Source organism: Protopterus annectens, chromosome 1.part1 (genome assembly GCF_019279795.1).
Source record: "Protopterus annectens isolate FY-2018-M chromosome 1.part1, PAN1.0, whole genome shotgun sequence".
Lineage (NCBI taxonomy): Eukaryota > Metazoa > Chordata > Ceratodontiformes > Protopteridae > Protopterus > Protopterus annectens.
Window position 1 is genome coordinate 519,272,469 of NC_056726.1, and position 20,996 is coordinate 519,293,464.

At 39.8% G+C, this 20,996-nt stretch overlaps 1 protein-coding gene across 1 annotated transcript in view; it reads right to left on the bottom strand.

Moving 5' to 3' along the window:
* MAP7 (microtubule associated protein 7) overlaps positions 1-20,996 on the bottom strand; it is a 1,390,439-nt gene that overhangs the window by 1,157,622 nt on the left and 211,821 nt on the right. The window contains exon 3 of the mRNA XM_044076419.1: positions 19,038-19,076. Coding sequence (XP_043932354.1) covers positions 19,038-19,076 — 39 coding nt within the window. The remainder of the gene's footprint in view (positions 1-19,037; positions 19,077-20,996) is intronic.

A 20,996-nucleotide genomic window follows, 5' to 3' on the forward strand; every position in this document is an offset into this window, starting at 1 on the left:
GTTATTTCCTGGAGGGAGATATGCACAAATGATATTTATGGCTTTACTAGTGTTGACTTGAAGTTTGGAGCTGATTACTTCGGCATTATTATCTAGGGTACAAGTCAGATTTATAGTACTAACTTGGAGTTGTGTTTTATAGAGAATTGCTACCCCTCCTCCCTTTTTGGTAGTGCGGTCAAGTCTAATGATGTTATACCCGGGTGGAGTGATTTCATTGTCTTTAATGGTAGGCTTAAGCCACGTTTCAGTTAAACATAAAATATCAAATAGTTATAGTATAGTACAGTATAGTATAGTAATAGCAAACAATAACAAAAAATTCATCCATAAAATAGACTACCCAGGAAGAAAATCTTTTAAAGTCAGATATGTGACCCACCAAAGTAATTTCAGAAATCAAACCAGGTGATTAATTACTGTTGAATAACAAAGACTATGTCTTTCATATTTTTAGAGTTTTTTGCTTACTGTATGTAAGGGAGGCAACTAGTTAAAATTCCATAATATGATTTTCGGTCCTAAAAACATGTTCTAAGTGCCATACCTGGCTGCTTGATCTGGTGCTCCTCAGCTCCTGTTTGAAGAGTTAAAATAAAAAAAAAGTTTGTTATCCTATCAGATGCTCCTCACTTCTCTTCCAAGGAGGATAGCCAGGCCCCATATGTCTGCCCCTCTTTAAAAGAAGAGGGAAAAAAGCATTTTTTTAAAACTGCCAATATAGAAATGAATGCCGTCTCCTAACACCTTATGCCTAGAGCGGCAGCCCCCTTTGCACAATCCTAGCTTCGCTACTTGTTCTGATTTACATAATCCACCCTCTCCAAGGACAAAAACACAGCCTCCATGGGACCAGATAACATCCCAGGCTGCTTGCTAAACAATCTAAAACAAGTCCTAGCGGAACCACTTGGCACGCTCTTCAACCATAGCCTGAGCACTGGCTTGTTCCAGCAGTGTGGAGAACAGCAACAGTAATCTCCTTACACAAAGGGGGTCCATCAACTGAACCTGGGAATTATAGACCCATAAATCTAACCAGCCTTATCTGCAAGACCATGAAAAGAATCACCCTGGACCTTTTTCAGATGATATTAGAATGTCATTTGGCCTTGACCAGGAAAACATCAGTTTGGGACAAGAATGTGATATAAAAGAACTTGAGCAAGACGGAGTGCAAAAATACTTGGGAAATGATGAATGATCAGCAATAAAACATGAACGAATGCAAATAATACTCAGTAAGGAATACTTTAGATGACTTAAATTAATCCTGAGAACAACACTGACATATAAGAACAAGATCCAAGCTATAAATCAATTTGCTCTTCCTGTCCTAACTTATAGTTTTGGAGTGATTGACTGGCCCCAAAAAGCGTTGGATAGATTAGATATTAAAACAAGAAGGATGCTTCATGTTCACTAAATGATTTATAAAAATCAGTGTATACCAAGATTATATATTCCCTGTTCTGAAAGAGGGATGAGCCTCCTTGAAATTGATTACATATATAGATCTGCAATCGTGGGACTCCACACGTATCTACTGACCTCACAAGATCCAAATGTAGTGAAAATTTTGAAACATGAGGAGAATAAATCTAAGATAACTTCTCTGCTTAACTTAGCAGAAGCATATCAATGTCAAGCAGGAATGGAAATCAAACCAGAAGTAGATAAAAAAACAGGTATCAACTGAATGTGCCAAAAAACAAAAGAAAGAATGTAAGGTGAAGGATCAGATGAGAAGGCAAGAAATCTGGAAAAAACATAAATATAGTTGCAAGTATAGAAAACTTCTGGAAGAACCTCATGTTGATCAGGAATGAACACAGGAATGGTTAAGGACAGGCAAATTCAAACCAAGACCTGTTTAACTGTTGTAGGCTACACACTAAAGTGCAATAGCCTTTTCTGTACATTTAAAGTGTTGTTTTGATTGTATCTACTCTATTTTCAAAAAAAAAAAAATTTTATATATATATATATATATATATATATATATATATATATATATAATTGTTACCCGCCTTTCTGAACTAGTATAGTCCAGTTTTCAGGTTATTGCTGAATCCAGGGCTGAGTTACAAGTTTCTGTGTTGCCCATACCTTACTTAGATAGAAGGAAGTTTCTTTGTTCACCTGTGAGAGAGGGGAGCTTTGAGCAGCCTATCTGTCCCTGGAGGAGTGGTTTCAGCCCAGAAGTTAGTAGTTTATCGGCCATTTTGGCCTAATTTCTATCTCTTTCACTTCCCTGCTATAAAAAATGCATTTGTGCGGTTTTGCACACTGGGCAGCGCCATTTAGCTAGAGTTAAACTATTCTCGGATCCATGAAGTCTACTCTTCAAGTTTTCTCTTGGAACTAGACAAACCTTCAACTTTATCACTCAAACCATTCATTTCACAGTCAAGCACTTGCTTAAAACTCAGAGCAAGCACTAATTAACCCTAGCACTAGACCCCCCTATACTGTCCAGAAGGACAAGGCTCTCTATTCGTCCCAACCAGCCAATCAGAAAAACGGCTTACTCTACCTATTCAGGCATGTCCAAAGGGCAGTTTCCGGTGTACTCTGCAGTCCAACTGGTGAATCTGGGCATTTTGAGGCAATGTTACAACTGCCTCATGTACACAGACAACCCTCTCCTCCTACCACCAAACACTAATATATGCGAGAGATGCAATTATACAGCCAAACTGGAGGCAAAGCTCTCTCAACCCAAGACTGGAACTGACAGTCAAGAGGAGAAGGATAATACTTGCAACACACCACCAGTCTCACATAAACCTAATAAACCAACACCGGCAAATAACACACATGAATACATGAAAACATACTCGGAGGCTCTAAATAAAACTCTGCAAAAGCAACATAGACCTCCAAAGCAGACATCCAAGCAACCTCCACACCCCACCACCAACTATGAAACACATACATCACATAATCAGTGTGCCATGCAATCACAGCCCTTAACGCAAAATAACATACCCAACACACTAGTAATAGGTGACTCTATAGTCAGGCACACTGATGTCCCACTAACTAGGCTGGACAAGGAGAAGGTTACAGTTAGCTGCCTGTCGGGTGCCAGGATCCACCACATAACACAAGCACTCAGGTCACTCCAGAACAAGTACAAATACAACTCTGTCATTGTCCATGCTGGTGTGAATGACCTGAGACGTACCTCCCTGGACTACATGAAAAGAGACATGGAAGAGCTCTCTGATCATGTAGCCCAGGCCGGTATGACCCTGACCCTGAGTAGCATCCTGCCCTCACCAACAATTATGCCACAGTATAAAGAAAAAAATGATCAATTTCAATAACTAAGTTTCTGGTGTCATTCAAAGGGGATCCAGTATCTGTCCACCTGGGATGACATGCTCGACAAGCCACGTTGCTTCGCACAAGATGGCTTGCACCTGTCACCCTTAGGCTTTCAAATACTGGCCAAGGCTCTTGCCGCCCCACAGTGCTTTTTTTAGGCAAGGCTAAAAAGACAAACCCACCACCATAAATAGCACAAGTAACCAAAAACTGAGGGTAATGCTACTCAATGCCAGAAGTCTAAACCTCAAAATGCACGCACTCAAGGAACTCCTCAGTATGGAGAAACTTGACATCTGCCAGAAACCTGGTTTAAGGCTCCTGAGAGCACCCCAGCACTATTAGGCTATAACTCATACCATACCTTTCAGCCACAGAACCAGGACCAAAACACAAAAGGCGGGGGTGTATCCATATTCATCAAGGATACCCACACCTCCAGGTTAGTGGTGCAGCACAATGCATCAGAGATCATCTATGAGCAACTAACAATGGGCAAAACTGCAATCCAAATTGTAGCTTGCTGCAGATCACCCACCATGGCCCAGGACCCCCATTCCACATTTCTGGAGACACCTGGAAATATGAAGGTCCTACCAAACACCCTAATACTGGGTGATTTCAATGACCAAAGAGAAAAAAAACAGCTTCACAGCACTATTAAAAGTTTAGAAGGTTTTAATACGAGTATTCCAATTTTCCAAAACATCCAAAGAGAAAAAACAGCCTCACAGCACCAAGTATTAAAAGTGTAGAAGGTTTTAATATGAGTATTCCAATTTTCCAAAACTATTTTGTTGTTTGGTGTTTATTTTACTATTTTGATTTCAATTACCCAAACATAAACTGGGAGAACTACTCAAGTACTAACTCCCTTGCTCAACGCTTCCTAGAATTTATAAATTCAAATGCGCTGGATCAACTGGTCAACACCCCCACTAGAGGGAACAACATATTGGACCTGGTCATCATCAACATGGGCAACCGGTGTTCCACAACGGAGGTCAACCCCTTGCTGGTTAGATCAGGCCATAGACTAATCACTCTGGATATCCACATTCCGCCCCCACCCCCAATCAAGGAAACCACCATGAAAAACTTTTCAAAAGCAAACTTCACATTACTTAAGACTGAGGTGGAAAGGTTCACAGCCCCCATGCTAAAGGACATTGCTGTCCAAGCTGCTGAAACCTTTACAATGGCACTCTATGAGCATCTGCAGGAATGCATGGATCGTGGTATCCGAAGTAAAACCAAGACTCACTCCTCCAAGAAAAGGAAACCAGTCTAGTGGACCCCTGCCATAAACAAGCTATACAACAGAAGTAGGAAACTAGTACAGAAAAGAGTAAAATCCCAAGAAGGAAAGACATCCCTGATCAGTATCAGCAAGAAACTACAATCCCTCATTAAATCATTCAAGGCTAGTTTCGAAAGAAAATTTTCCAATGACTCCAAAGATAACCACAAAGTGCTCTTTAGCTATGTCAAGAACCTAAGTGGAAATTCTCAGATCTGCTCTAAGTTAGTGCAGAATGGCACAAAATACACTGGACTGTCTGATATTGCCAACATTCTGGCAGACAGGTTTAGTGCAAACTTCACTCCCCTCTCACCCCCTAAAGGGCCCATAACCATACCAGAAGAATGTAGAGCCCCATCAATCACTGACACACAGGTTAAAACAGCCCTATCCAAAGCCAAAAACACAGCTTCAATGGGACCGGATGGTGTCCCAGGCTGTGTCTTACAAGAGCTCCAAAATGAACTAACCCCTCACCTAAACACACTGTTCAGACTCAGCCTCTCTACAAGCTACGTACCCACAGAGTGGCGCACAGCAACAGTTATCCCGCTCCACAAAGGTGGAGTCACAATGGACCCCGGGAACTATTGACCTATAAAGCCTGACTACGCTGGTCTGCAAGGCTATGGAATGCATCATCATGGAACTCATTAACAGAGACATTGGGAACCTCCAAACCATGGACCCTACCCAGTTTGGCTTTGTTATGGGCCGATCATGCCTCCTAAACCTGGTGAACTTCTTTGAGATGGTTACCAAGGGAAAGGAGGTCCACACAGCCTACCTAGACCTCGCAAAGGCCTTCGACACCATTCCCCATTCTAGTATTATAGACAAGCTCACCAGCTTGAACATAACCCCCTACGTCACGAGATGGATTGCCAGCTGGCTCATGGATTGAACCCACATGGTGAGAATTGCAAGCTCTATGTCCGACTCTAAACCGGATACAAGTGGCATCCCCCAGGGCTCAGTCTTAGGACCCCTCCTGTTTGGTATATACTTCTTAGAGGTACAGGCAAGCATAGGAGGACTATGGCTGACCAAGTTTGCAGACGACTGCAAACTAGGGGCCATAATTGATTCTCCGGCTGATACAGACACCCTCCAGATGGGTCTCACTGAGACGGATACCTGGTGTCAAAACCATGGCCTCAAGCTAAATGCCAAAAAGTGCATAGTCATCCCCTTTGGAAAAAACAAAGTACCCACGAACTACCACATAGGTGGTAGTTCCCTAAATACAGAAAATGTAATAAGGGATCTGGGGACCCAAGTAGATAGTAATCTCTCCTTTGATAATCATATTGACAAGGTGGTTAGAAAATCCTTCTATGTGGCCCACCTAATCACAAAAAGGTTTGCATCTAGAACAAAAGAGGTTATTGTGCCTCCCTACTCATCACTTATTAGACCCATCATAGAATACAACGCCCCATTTGGGATGTACCTTACAAGACACCTGCAACAGCTGGAAAAGACCACAAAAGTACCTCACCAAGAGGATTACTGGCCTCAAACAGATGCCCTATGCAGCCTGACTCAAGAAACTCCAGTTGTACTCCGTTGCATACCGCTTACTCAGAGGTGATCTCTGCCTGACATACAAGGCCATGTGCAACCCAGAATTGATGGACATGCTCCACCTAAAGAAAAAAAAAATCCCGGAGAGCCACATGCTCTACAGATATAAACCTCTCCACAATGATAAATAGGACATGCTGGAGGGATAGATTCCTGTCCCAGAGACTCCACATGCTTTGGAATAGGATTCCAATATACATCAGGCAGAGCCCCTCACTAACACTCTTCAAGAGAAACCCTGATGGGTGGATGGGAAACAGAAAATTTATCCCGGGGATCAATGCAGTGGCTCTGCTGGACAGTGGTGCAGGAAACTAGTGGCTCTGCTGGACAGAGGCACATGGAACTAATCTATGGGGTAGCGAAAGCCAACACATTCTGGCTAGGCTTATAAATGCCCTTGGGCAGATAGCCTAGTACTTACCTATGAACCCAAGAAATGAAAGGTTAATGTTGGCAGCCCAAGACAGTGGGCTACATACACGCTGGTTTATAAAGTCCATTGAACATATGGGAGAAACAGACAAATATAGGTTTTGTAAAACCGAATTGGAAACAGTCACACACCTTGTTGCTGGTTGCGACACACTAATGGCAGAAGGACTGTAAACTGAAAGGCATAATAATGTGGTGAGACTGTTGCACTGGGGATTGTGCAAACATTATGGTATCGAAGTGGCTGAAAAACACTGGAAACATGAGCCACAAAGCATCATAGAAAATGATGAAGTTTATATCACATGGGATCACCCATTACCAACAGTTCAAAAGATAGATTCTAGAAAACCGGATATAGTGGTCCAAGAAAAGAAGACAAAAGTAGCATTGATCAGTGAAATCGCCACACCCAGTGATGACAGTGTCTTGCATACAGAGAGACTCAAAATGATTAAATACTAGGATCTGCATGGAGTAACGATAGCAATGTGGAGAAAGATACCCAGACAATTCCAATAGTAGCAGGAGCAATGGGTCTTATAAAAATGACTCTACAATCATGTTTAGATATGTTACCAATCCATGTAACCCCATATGAATTGCAGGAGGAGTCATTACTGGGAACACTGCAGATGCTGCGAAGAATAGTTTTGGCTGACATCAAAGATTTAAACAATACTAATTTCATGAATTTTAATCCTACTTTGACATAGGAATGGGGTCCATTCCCATCATGGTATTAGAAACCCAAAAGATAAGGAGAAATTAGAGGAGGCAGAGACCTTATCAATGGCTTCCAAAATAGCTGCACATTGAGTAACAGCTTAACTCTAGCTCTCCCAATGTGAAAACATAAACTCAGTAGAGAAGGCCAATAGACTTTTGTATTTATGAGTAAGTTTCTGTAACTGGCTAGTAAGTATACTGCCTGGGTTCCAGGAAAAAACAGATGCATGGCACCTAAAAAAATCAGCTACAAAAGTGAGGAAGAAACACTGATGGGGAAAGTTCTGCAGCTGTTAAGCAAAATGCAATGCAATCTCCAGATATGATGTCATGTTACCCACAGGACGATATAAGACAACTGCACACAGACCTGGTTAAAATAAACGGAACACAGATGGAGTATATCAACACAAACAACAAAAGGCTGGAAAAAATGGAAGAAGCTTTAAACAGACACTCAGATGAGGTGATAAAGTTGCAAAAATCAGAGGATGAAATGAAGAAAAGGCTGGCTGAATATGAGACTGCTCAGGAAGAGATGTTTCAAAAAATAATAAAGTTAGAGGACAGAGCAAGTAGGTAAAACCTGAGATTTTCCACCTATACCAGAGAAGCTGAAAGGAACAGACTGCATTAATTTTATGAAAGCATAAATAAGCAGCTGGACTGGTATTTCACAGCAGGAGCTGTTAGTTGAAAGGGCACATCTTGCGTATCCTCCAAACCTGGCTAGGAGAAAGCAACCTAGACCTTTAATAATAAAGATGCAATCCTACAAGCAGAAAGAGTTGATTCTGACAAAATTGTGGCAGAAGGGAAAAATATTAAAAGTGGGAGACAGCAGACAGTTTGTGGAGAATGATTGCTCATTGTAGGTTCCCTATTAGAAGACCGAAGACGCATTCTTTCAAATACATCTTGGTCGAACTCAAAAGCCTGAAACAGCAAAATATCGAAGTGGCTTTTAAGCAAATTCTTTCCCTGGGAAAGAATTTGCTTGGCTGCTTTGTTACTTTGCCGTTTTTGGCACTGTAGTGCAGTCTCAGAGTTGGTATATTTAAGTAGGGGGTGTGGGGGGGGCACAGCCCCCCACTTAATGTAATGTTTAAAGTATGTTTTTGTTGTTGTTGTTGGAACAGCGATTTTTTTTCCCTAGGAAAAAAATTGCTGTTCTGACAGTTCGAAATTGCAAGCTTTCGCTTACATAAAGTCGATTACTCACCATTCACTTCTTTAAGCGCTCGGTGATCTAATATAGACCCTCATTGTATACCAGACAACATGGGAATGGAGAAAGGAGTTTCTGCCAATAGGGATGACTGCAATTAGGGATATAGACAACAGGCAAGAGGGTGTCAGAATTTAATGGAGAAAACTGGCAAAGGAACCAAGGTATTGGGAGCAAATAATTAAAGAGGGAAAGATGATAGAATGGGAAGATGCCATGCATTTATTTGGAGTGCAGGTTACAGATAGTATTCCCCATCAAGGATTGATATCAGAGTCTAGACAAAGAGAATGCAATAGGGCGTCATAAATGAAAGACCAGCGCTGGTAGAGTTTTTAGTAGAATCTAGAACAGAAGCTGTCATTAAACAAGGAATAATTAGTAGAGTATATAAAATATTGGATAATAACTATAACAATCAATCAGATGAGGTTAAAAAGGATTGGGATGAGAAACTGGATAAGCAATTCACAAAAAAACAATGGGAGGAGGTATGTATGTAAGTACAGGGAAGTAAATATTGTGGGAAGAAATAGCTAGGGAATTGTTATGGCTAGACTTGCATAGGCCCTAGGGCCGATTCCCTAGTACCAAACTATGAATCTATGTCTCCCAAATATGCAATAAAATCTAGAAGATTTAGGATGTGTGCTTGGAAATGTTTACATATAGATATGTTTTATACCTCAAGTAGACGCCACAGAATTTTTTGTCAGGTAGATAGCAAATGTTGGAGGTGTGACGAGGAAGAAACAGGTGACTGGGAACATTGTCTGGGAGTGTGGTGAGTTGGTGGACTTCAAAGATTCCCTGCAGGATGCACTGTTGGAGATGCTGGGTTGGCAGAGTGGTGCAACGAGGGAGATGATTTTTATGAGTTATGATACAGAATGGAAATTACCTAGACACAGTAAAGGCCTTGTGTCAATTGTGGTGGCTGCCAGAAAAGCAATTACTAGAAAATGGAAATCAAAATTTAAACCAACCATACTAGAAGTAGCAAATATAGTAACGGGTAAAAACAACTGGAAATTAGATCTTTCGAAAAGGGTAGGAGCAAACTACATAGGAAAAAATGGGAATGGTGGGAACAATACATACAGGGGGAGGAATGAGGTTTAAAAGAAGACAGAACTTAAATGAGTTCTATAATGTTTGACTCGGAATGATTGGTTTGATTATAAGTGATGTATAATGTTTGCAAGTGGGAGTGTGTCAGTATGATTTGTGATGTAAAATGCTTGTAACTAGGATTGTGTAGGTGTGGTTTGTTTTCATTTATATAAATGTATGATTGTCTGTGTCATAATAGATGGTTTGATAAACATGTTTCTTGTTAAAAAAAAAAAGAATACAATACTGATGGACATACAGTAGACCCAAGTGATGTATCCAGGAGTGGGAGCTACCCTTCAACAATCAGATCATCAAACACAGCAAAACACTGCTAATTGCCAAATGAAATGCTGAGGAACTGTGATAAGTATAGCAGATTTAAGGAAATGTTTAAATAGACACTGTGATCCTGCTACAAATTTGTCAAGAAAATATTTAACAAGGGGCTGTTGACAGGTGGTTGGGGAGAGCATGAACTATTATTTTTTAATATTTCCATTATTAATAATGTTAAGGGTTTGCTTCAATATGTTATTGTAGTACAGATCAGTATGGCAGGGAAGAAAGTAAGGACCATGGTTTGTTACATTACATTAGGGTAGATGGGTTTTTGGGAAGTGGTAAGGTGTTTTAATCTAGGAAATGGAAATTGTTAATTCCATAGGACTGGAGCAAGGTATGGAAACGAATCTCTCCAACATTTCAGACTCAGCCTCAGAAACAAACAAGTAAAGAGAAATTCTGCTAAAAACTCCTTTACTAAAAATAAATAAATAAGATGAAAACTGTGATAGCTTTTTCACACTGTATACCTCATCAGACATTTATATCTCTATACTTCAACATAGTAGATGCAGCTCCCAAATATTTGGTTTTATAGCTAAAAAAATGGCAAAACAATCTCTAGTTAGCAGCTGCTATCAATTCAGTGAGATCCATCTTACAAGAAGCGTTTCAAACTAATATGATCATTCAAGTCAGATATTATTCTGTGAAAACCTTGTATGCTTCTTTTTCTACAGGAAGAAACATATTAACTTACTTTCTCTGGACTGTTAAGCAAAGAATTCAAACTGTTTTTAAAATAATCTTAAACAAATAGTCTGCTCCATGGTGCAGGTTACTGCAGTATATACATTTAACAAAAAATATCTATATATATCACAGCTTTCTGTGCCAGGAACTGTACAATCAGTTCAACGGCAACTCACTTAATGAATGCAATCCTCAATGATTAGCTTGAACTTGAAAAGCAGAAGCATAGCTGGTTCAATTAGTGCCCTGGGCCAGTGCTATGAACCAGCTCCCCACCCCCTCAGCTCTTCAAGTGAAGAGGAAAAAAAAGCACTTCACTGTAATAAGCCATAAGTGATCACCTTATTACAGTTAGATCTACACATCACCCCCAGCAAAAAAAAAAAAAAGGCAATTCCTTCTACTGGTACCTCAAGTCAGGAGGCCAGATGCATGACATGCCCTCCCCCCCCAGACCCAACCATTCTGGTCCTGTTTCTATGCTCTGCCCCAACCCTCCTTTAACATATGTTATAAAAAATAAATAAATAAAAAAGCATTTCTTCTTTTAAACTGTATCAAACTGTTTGTTATGAATGTAGCAAACAGTTGCTACAGTTAAGACTTGCCTGCATGGAGCACTTCAGTGCTCACAGTTTAGTTTAAAAAAAAAAATAGATTTCCTGTTCATGTAAAACAGAGCTCCTCACTGACCGTATTCAAACACAACCTAGATAATTGGATGGGAGACCACAAATTCATCCCTGGGGTGCCACTCATGGCCCTCATGGACAGAGCTAGCTGGTGTTGATCATAGACCCACTCTGTTCATAAATTCATCCCATGAACTACTCAAAAAGAACAAATGGGGATACTTGGGATTAAGTGCCACAATGGTGGTGGATTATTAAATTGTTGCTTTTCTGTGGTGACTTGAGTGTTCTTTTGTGCTTTTTGGATACTTCGGATTAACATGGATAGGCTTGTAAAGGCTCTAAGTCTGTCAGCCTAGTTACCTCCTATGAACCTATGAAACTTTTTAAACTGTAGCAAATTGCGAGCAGCTGCTACAGTTTATACCCTGCCTGCATACAGCATTATAGCACTCCGGATTTAGTGGAAAAAAAATATATATATTTTTTTACTTTTAAACCATAGCAAACTGCTACAATGTAGCAAGTAGTTGTTATAATTTAGATCCCACACAGAGTGCTACAGCATTCAGATTTGACTGCAAATGCAATATTGTCTTTTAAAAAAACAGGTATTACAGTAAAGATTAATCGGGATTGGCTGATTGAGCCCCCCCAACACATTGCACCTGGAGCTGTTGCCCCTCAAATCCCACACTAGCTACACCACTGTTGAAGACTGCATATTTTACAAACAAATAACTGTGCATTCTACAAAAAATATAAAGAAAGGAGAGCGGGTGGGGCAGAGACGACAACATTCTGTATTCTTCCAGTATACATACAGAGCAAGCACAGTACGTCAAAAAAGTGCCCTGGACTACCAGAAGCCTGTTGAACAGCACTAAAGACTTTTAATATAATGACAATTTAGAAAAGGTAAGATTTTTTTCTTAAATAATGTCATTGTACAATAAAACTAATCCACCCCTGTGTGTGGGTAAATGCAGGATTTACCACCTGTTGGCTTTGTTTAATCACTGAGACTTCACCCTCATGATAAAACCATGCCAACCATGGGTAAACCCTGTGTTACTCAGACACAGTCATTAATTATTGCTTAAATATCCAATATCAAGACTGTAAAAACCTTTATACCCTGCAGAATAGAAAATATGCTTATTCAAAGCATTGCTGACATGATGTCTGCTTATAGTACACTGATGCTCACATATCTCACTACACACTGTTAACGGCACTGCACATGGACAGAAGTGGGTGGGGGGCTAATCGCCAATTATCTGCTTCTTGAATTGCCTTAAGAATTTTACAAAACTGGTGTCTGAGACAAATGCCAATGCCGTCTCTTGGCATCTGTGTTGGGACGTTCTTCTAGCTCTGAGGAAAAGGATCAAAGAAATAATGACTTCCTTTTCTGCAGGTGAAATAGAGAAACAGGATTTATGGCTGGGTGTTTTATGACTTACTAGTAATCATAACTAACAAAATGTCCTCTGGCTATGACTGATAATTCCTGGGACTCTTCTAAACCTATTAAGACCAAGTGCCTGGGGGATTTCCCAACGCCAGGCCCACCAGCATCAGCTGAGATGGAAAGGATCAAGATTGTATGAAGGCTAACATGTTCAGAGGAAAAACAACAGATGTCAAGTGTCCATATGGTTAGAAATGCACTGCTTAGGTAGCTGTAGCCAAAGAAAAAGGTTGCCAGTGAGCATGTCTTGCCTGTCCCGGCCCTTAGTGATGGTAAAAATTAGAAGGAATCCATAGAATTCCCAGAGATATCAGACAATGAAGAACTTGCAGAAGTGTTGCTGCAGTGGTCAGAATGAGATGTGAAGGACACAAGGGACAATTCCTTCTAACAAAACAAATCTGGTGGTATTAGTTTTAGAGGCCATTGAAGGTCTGGTCAGCAACTGAGGGACTGTATTGACCAAAGTCTTTCTGGAGACATTCAGGTACCAAGCATTAGAACAACTGCAGCTGTAGATAACCTACTAGCATCAGAAGCTGATGGCAACGGTCCAGAATATATGGGACCCTGGAAGGCCTGTCCAACAAGATGTATATCCTCTTTAGTTAAAATAACATCAAGGAAAAGGACAATGGCTTAATTTAACTATATCCACTGACTTTGAAAACAAGACCAGGAGGAGTCATATTAAAATACCAGAGAATGTTTGCTGTGCTTTGATCTTTCATTGCATGTGCTAAACTTAACTTCAGACTTTTTTGTTTTTTGGATCCCATGACTTCATGACCATCAACCCCCAACTTTAGTATATGGCTGTTTTCACACTCTCTCATCATTCACTTAATGCTGCAGGAATATGTGAGAGCCCTGGAGGAACTCATGAATACCAGTATGTGGAATTAGGGAATTTATTATCCTGTACTACCTATTTATCCCCTCCCCCTAGTGTCCAAAATGCAATCACTTCTACAGGCATGACTGTAGCTCCATAAATGTAACATGATGTCTGCTAGCAGGACATCTCCCACCTTGCCAGGTACCGATTTAGTGCATCAGCCAGACCATCTGGTGTTTTCCTCCATGGATACAGACTGTCTTTGGGCTCTTAATCCCTGATCTTCCTCCAAGTAGAGGACAAATTGCTTTCTGACTCTCTCCTACCCCTAGCCAGCCTTCTGAGTCCAAGCTCAGTAATCACACATCTATGGCTGGAATGCTCTGTCTGTTTTAGTAGACCTTAGCACTAGTGACTTTAGTGTTATTTTTTTCTGTGGCTTGAGTTAATAATTTATCTTTGGAAATTGAGGCATGAGTCCTGGACAAGTCTTTCTTTTCATATAAAGACAGGGAATACATCTCCTTCTTTTCAACCATGCTTTGGTTGGACAAAAACTTCCTAAATCCTTACACTTTTTTACTGGTTTTTCTCATTACTTGCCAAAACTCAATGAAGACTGAAGAAATGTGCTTCTTTTCCAAACAGTGAAAACAGATTGTGTCTAGATAAAATGTGTCCTAACAGAGCTCAGTGGATTTCCAGTTATTAAAATACAAAGAACAGACGAAATGATTTATAAAATTAACAAAAAAAAAAAAAAAAAAAAAAAAAAAACAGCCTCAGGATGAATCTCTGTCACTTTCTAAAAAGAGTCAAGCTCTGTCCTATACTGTAGGAAAGCAGTGGATAGACATCCCATCCCCATTATTTATTTATGCTTTGTTAATGAAGCAAACACCTAACTCCAGAAAAGGAACTCATTGTGGGCATCATAAAGAATATTTACAGAACTGACACTACACTGTTGTTATAAGTCCCTGAAAACAGTGATCTGATGCAATTTAGAATGAAAAATGGCATTATGCAGATAAACAGAGTAATCATTTGAAATGCAGAGACCTGCTACAGCAAGCCCTGAAATCTGGAGACGGAATGGCTAAAAGAACAGGATGCCATTGCTCACATTATTCCCTTTTCCTCCAAGGCATGGTAACCTTGGAGTTGGTATATATAGTTTGTGGGGGGGGGGGGGGGGGGGGCTTGCAGCAAAAAGAAGTTTTAAGGTGAAGAGTGATTTTAGAGATTTGCTCTTCTCACAGTTTTCAGTCTTTTTTTTTTTTTTTTTTCGGCTTTTCGGCACTCCGCATTTCGAGCCGATAGCCGACACTTCAGATGAGGAGTGCAGAAGAACAATAGTCACTTAACTGTAAATAATAGCTGAATGAAGATACTGGGATAAGGTCTGACTAACTAGGTTAGTTAGGCATGTACTGACAAACTGTTTTTAAGCTCAGAAGAGCTACGTAGCACACAACAGCTACATCAGTAATGCTAAACCAGCTGGAGACACGATTAGTGCTGATAAAAGCAAGAGTTCAGACAATGCAGTCCCAGTCTGACTTTGATCTTTTTAAAGATAATTGAAAATTGTGTGACAAAAAAGATTTATCATAGTGTTACTTTTTTGCATAAAGGAGGTACAATATGATATATGACTAGACGCAGGAACACAGGTAATGCCTGGTAATGGTCTAAGTAGTACATGGAAAAAACTAACTCATTGAAAATATGTGGGTCAGAATATTTGTGTACATACAAGGACATAATGTGCCAGGCTACCAGCTACTTAGCATGGTTTACTGTTTGTTGCTGGGGCTGGGACACAAGTGGAGACATAACCAAAATTAGAAAAGGAATGTGCTTTTAATTAAAAACAATAACTTACACCCACTACATATTTCTAAAAAGCAGTAACCATAAATGTGACCAACACTGGACAAAATCAAAAATATGCTACCTGGAAAAAAAGAAAAATGTAAATTTAAGACTGACAGTTATTTTAACAATGGAACTGCAATTAGGACAGGCTCGCTTGTATAGTTGCAAGTTGTTCACTTGTACTGCAAGACACCAAAGTAAGAAAAAAGTTAGTCATAGTGGTTTGAGTAGAGCAGCAAAGGTCTACTCGACTCCCCTAAAGAAGAAAGAACATACTGCATATAAAACACCATCCAAGTTCATGTCAGAAAAGGCAATGAATTTACTTTGCTTTAATAGGGACCAACATACGTATCTGTTTCTGAGAAGCTGTTGCAGATAGTACGCTACCAAAAGTTAGCTGTTTCATTCTATCCCCTCCAAGTTTGCTACATGCCTTGGGCACCCCTGCTTAAACTCTCTCTGTGACGGTGATATAGTTGACTACAAAGGCTCAAGATATTGTTTAGCCTGATTTTCTTGTATACATATAGTAAACTATACATATCTATATCATATAGGTTATATTTATTCATACAATGTTGTTGGCTCCCTACACCATCTCCGAGACTGCCATAATTCAGAGAAAAGTGAATATTCTGAGAAATAGCATCTCGGACTTGGTGTCTATATATATATATGTATATATATATATATATATATATATATATATATATATATATATATATGAAGTCCATTATTTCAGCCATTAAGTCTCCCTATTTTGGGATTCTCTCTAGCAGGTCTTGCCATTTCAAATGGTTACCATTTCCAACATCTGCTTATCCTGAATAATGGGCCATAATGTAGGAAGTTAATACTGGGTGGCATACTAGACCTCTGCAGGACAATGATCAGTACCTGGATGTATCCTACAAAACTTGAAATAGTTTCTAAATCTGTATGCAAGAAGTGCCACTACTACTTGAATATGTTTCATATACATCTGTCCTTTGCAGTCTTGGGTAGTCTGTCATTTGGGCTGGGTGACAGTTAAAACTGTACTGGAGCAGTCATCCTACCTAAGTAACAAGGGAATATAAATGACGTCTGATGGTGATTGAACATTTAGAACCCGCCCAACCAGACTGGGTGTGATATATGTGTGTATATATATATATATATATATATATATATATATATATATATATATAATATCAGAGTACTACAAACTGGATGGGGTACATATATCAGAGTATTATAGCTGCTCAAGGAAGTATGCGCACTACTTTCATGAAGATGAATACTACAAAGCAAACTGTACTCCCTTCCCAGCAATAAAGTAGTGAGTTATGCTATCTCTTCCATATTTTAACACAGAGCTTGAATACTCTTCCATTTGGAGGAACACGGATGGAATATTAAGACTGCCTTTTGTACTTCACATGGAGGTCAAGCCTTGACCATCATAGATTAGAGGTCAGCTAGCAAGTAGAGAGGAGCTAGGAATGGACTACTGCTCATAAAAAGGGGGCCAGAAAGAATGACAATGATTAACTCAAAGAATTACAAGAGGAGGAGGATAACTATCTGGAAGTCACAAAATAAAGCTGTAAGGGATAGTGAGTCCAGGAAAAAATGGAATTGGCAGTCACTATCCATTTTAAGGAGAAAATAAAATCACTCAGTAAAAATGAAATGTTAATGTTTAAGCTACTTATGTATTATCGCAACCACGTGTTCTCACAATCACGTTATTTATGGTACTGAATCCTTTCTCAATAACATAAATAACGTGATTGCGAGAATGCCTGGTTGAAGTACCCTTCTTTCTTCTCTGCTGCCAGGACAGTACTTACTTTCTGCACCTTCCTTGTTGGTTGGAGAATGACATATGTCTTAATTTTGCCACACTTGGGCTGCAGCCTTCAATTTAGCTGTAGGAAGTGGTGGTCTTCTGCTGTTTTTTTTCTTATTTCAGCTGTTTTCTTCTTTTTGCTTTGGGTCACTTCGCAGCAACATGCCTAGGACATGCTGAGCTGGGTTACTTTTGATGCTTTGGTCATGTTGGTACTTAAGGGTCTCTTTCCCAATTGTAATTGGGTTGACTGTTTTGCAAAGTCATTGAAAGACCACGCATTCTCGCAATCACGTTGAAACACCCATGATTGGAGTGTTTCATCCATGTTCCCTAGGGCTTAAGCCAGAAATCTCGATGTATGTAGATATTGTAAAACATTTTAGCTGTGATGAGAGGGAGGGAAAGATCACAAACAGGGCTGTAGAGAAGTACATAAAAAGTTTGTGAACTCTGAAAGTACCATGTGCGACTGTGGAGCACAGGTATTGTTAGGTATTAGGGTCGGAGACATTTTGTTTTGCTGACTTCTCAGATTCAGTAAGGACAGACCGATATTATGCTATGTGGGTTTTTGTTTTGATGACTATTCCACCGTGCACAGACTGTGGAGCAAAGGAGTCAATACCATAAACCTGATTGCGAGAACGCATGGTTGCGATAATACGTAAATACCATGTTTAAATATAGTAAACACTACATTTTGCACACACACACACACACACACACACAGACACACACACACACACACAGACACACAGACCATTACTGAAGAATAGCAGCATTCTTTTTGGATGTCAGTACAGCAAACTTTAAAATACATCTTTAAATGTAGACTAGTCTCCTTATTTACAAAGTATAAGTTACAGATATATGATGCAAAGTCAAGATTCTGGGGTCTTTCTGGACTTCAACGTCAAGAGAGCTAGGCAAGCTCAAAAGAGGTGATGGAACTAGGTCAGTGAAAATGAAACTGAAATGAGTAGCAGTGTCAGCGAAAGCAAGGACACAGAAACCTTCATTTACCAGAAAACAGACTACTGTTACTAAGGAACCAAGAGATGCTGTCCTAGAATTTCTGCTAATGATCTGTTTCCTGGTGCCAGGGAACTTGCAGAAATCAGATGTTTCTATTCTGGTCACACTTCTGCACACTCTGCTGCATCTCTCCGGATAAATAGGAAGCTATGGTTCCTTGCCCAATATACAGAGAAAACATACGTCAAAAAGTCTGTAACAAAGTCATATTACAAAACAAAGCTAATTATAAGAGTTGATTATGCAAGAGAATGCCAGGGTGGGGTTATGTGGGCGGTTAGTTTTAAGTCAAACATTACAACACAGTATGTAAGGTGAGTAAGGAAAAACAAAATCACATCAGTAAGACAACAAAAGTCAAGTAAAACAAATGCATGATTACAGACAGTGCTACAGCTTATCACATTGTTTGTTTTACAGGTTAATACTTCAACTTATAACACAAACAGTCTGCACAATGTAAAATACTTTCTTTAAAATAATTAAGGAAATAGCTGTCTCCATATTTCAGTGCTCAGACTACCAAAACAATGCATTACTTTCATACAAAGGCAGTAAATGAAAGGCCCACCTGCAGGCATAGAATCCAAGCGTCCATCTCGATTACGACCTAGAGAAAAGGGTTGCAGAATTAGTACAAGCACAGGTAGCACCCTAGTCATGCTCTGTAAAAGAAAACATCTATTGTCAAAGGCACTGCTGTAAGACATTCTTTAGCAGTATTTGTGGCATGGCAGTAACCACAGATAACAGAACTCCAATTTTAGTGGCTCAACACTGACCAAAATACACTCACTTAAGTAGTAACAGTGGTGATGGGAGATGTTATCTTAAGCATTAGTGCTGCAAAACACAACAACAGAACTAGTTTAAGCATAAACTGCAGTAAATAACGGTGACAACACTGGCTCTAGAAGACTGTCATCATTAAAGTGACACCCCAGTCCCATGTGCAAAAATGGGAAAATGGAGTTGTTGATGCATGGATGAGTGGATTAATGTACGTGCTATAGTGGCCAAAGGGCTGACAAGTAAACTACTGCTAACAAAGGGGGGGTGGTATCAGAAATGGTAATTACATTGACCTTCATACCTGTCTTATTGTATGATGTAATGCCCCCATATCTACCACTGACACAGAGTAGCACGGCAGAACAGGCATGACTGTTTTTCATGGTGAATGACAGCACAGCTGTTGGGATGCCACAGCTGAAGATTCATTCACTGTTCAAGGTGCACACTAAGCTCCTGATTGTGTTGGAGACAAGAATATCATGGGGTGCCCAGTGCTACCTACTTACAGTGACTTACTATCACTATTACCTGATAAGGTATGGATTGTGGATTTGCTAAGGCATTACCAATTCCTTGTATGTGCTTGCTTATAAAAAGACATGACAGCTATCACAGATACTAAATTGGAATAACATCTGTTAGTGATCCATGTGCCAGAAGGGTGGCTGGGGGCTGAAACAGGGAGAAGGGTCAAGCAAATAATGGCTATTTTTGCCACCTCTGGAGAAGGGGACACTTCTGTTAACTAACCAGGAAGTAGTATCATGCAAATAACAGCTCTCTCCCACATCAGGGACAGCGGAGTACAAAGGACGAGTCCAAATAAAATCACTTTAGCTAGCAGATCTAGGAGACTCTCTCTCTGATGACCTCCCTGGGGGGGAATAAGGATATCTGGTTGAAATTTCAAGCAGTTTATTCAGCTATGTAGGTAAATGGCTGCAGGCAGCAGATACAGTATCACAACTTTAACAGCACACATAGATATTTTTGTTAGTACCACATGTTCTGTTATGTCTGGAACTGTGGGCACAACACATGCAACCTAGAAATAATCCCACAACAAATTCAAAAGAGCTATGCATGCACAAGCGTACACACGCACATAGACACGTATGCGCACACTCTAAGATGACATACACATTGATGCACCCTTGTAGAAGCTTAACAGACTGAGGTAGGAGTCAGATTTTGTCATTTGGAAACCGCATATTAAAGTACGAAAGTCATCATAAATGTTTCATAACATGACACCCAACATCCCCTTGTACAACATTTTGTGTGGTCTAGGCTGGGTTTTATGTAATGCCAAACTTGTGACAGTAGCCAGCAAACAACTGTCAAATAGCCCACGTGCACACACACACACACACACACACACACACACACACACACACACATGTGCTTTCCACACCATTCATTAAATAAAATTGTCTAAGGCAGTCTGGGTTGTTGCCTGTAAAATAAATTAAATTTATATTAAATTTCTGAAATCTGGGAAATGAAACATTGCTTCTACACCTATGTATCCTACTTAGTTCATAAAAGAAGCACATAGAGGTCAACACTACAATTATATAAAACCACCACATTCATTACAAATTCTATAGAAATAAATATTGGCTGCATTTCTAAACTAAAAGAAGTCCTTTATCATGGGAAACAGTGTATAGGCTCTAGAAGCAATGTCTGCACTTCAGAATGTGGAGAACTGAAGGGAAGGTACCCTAACGCA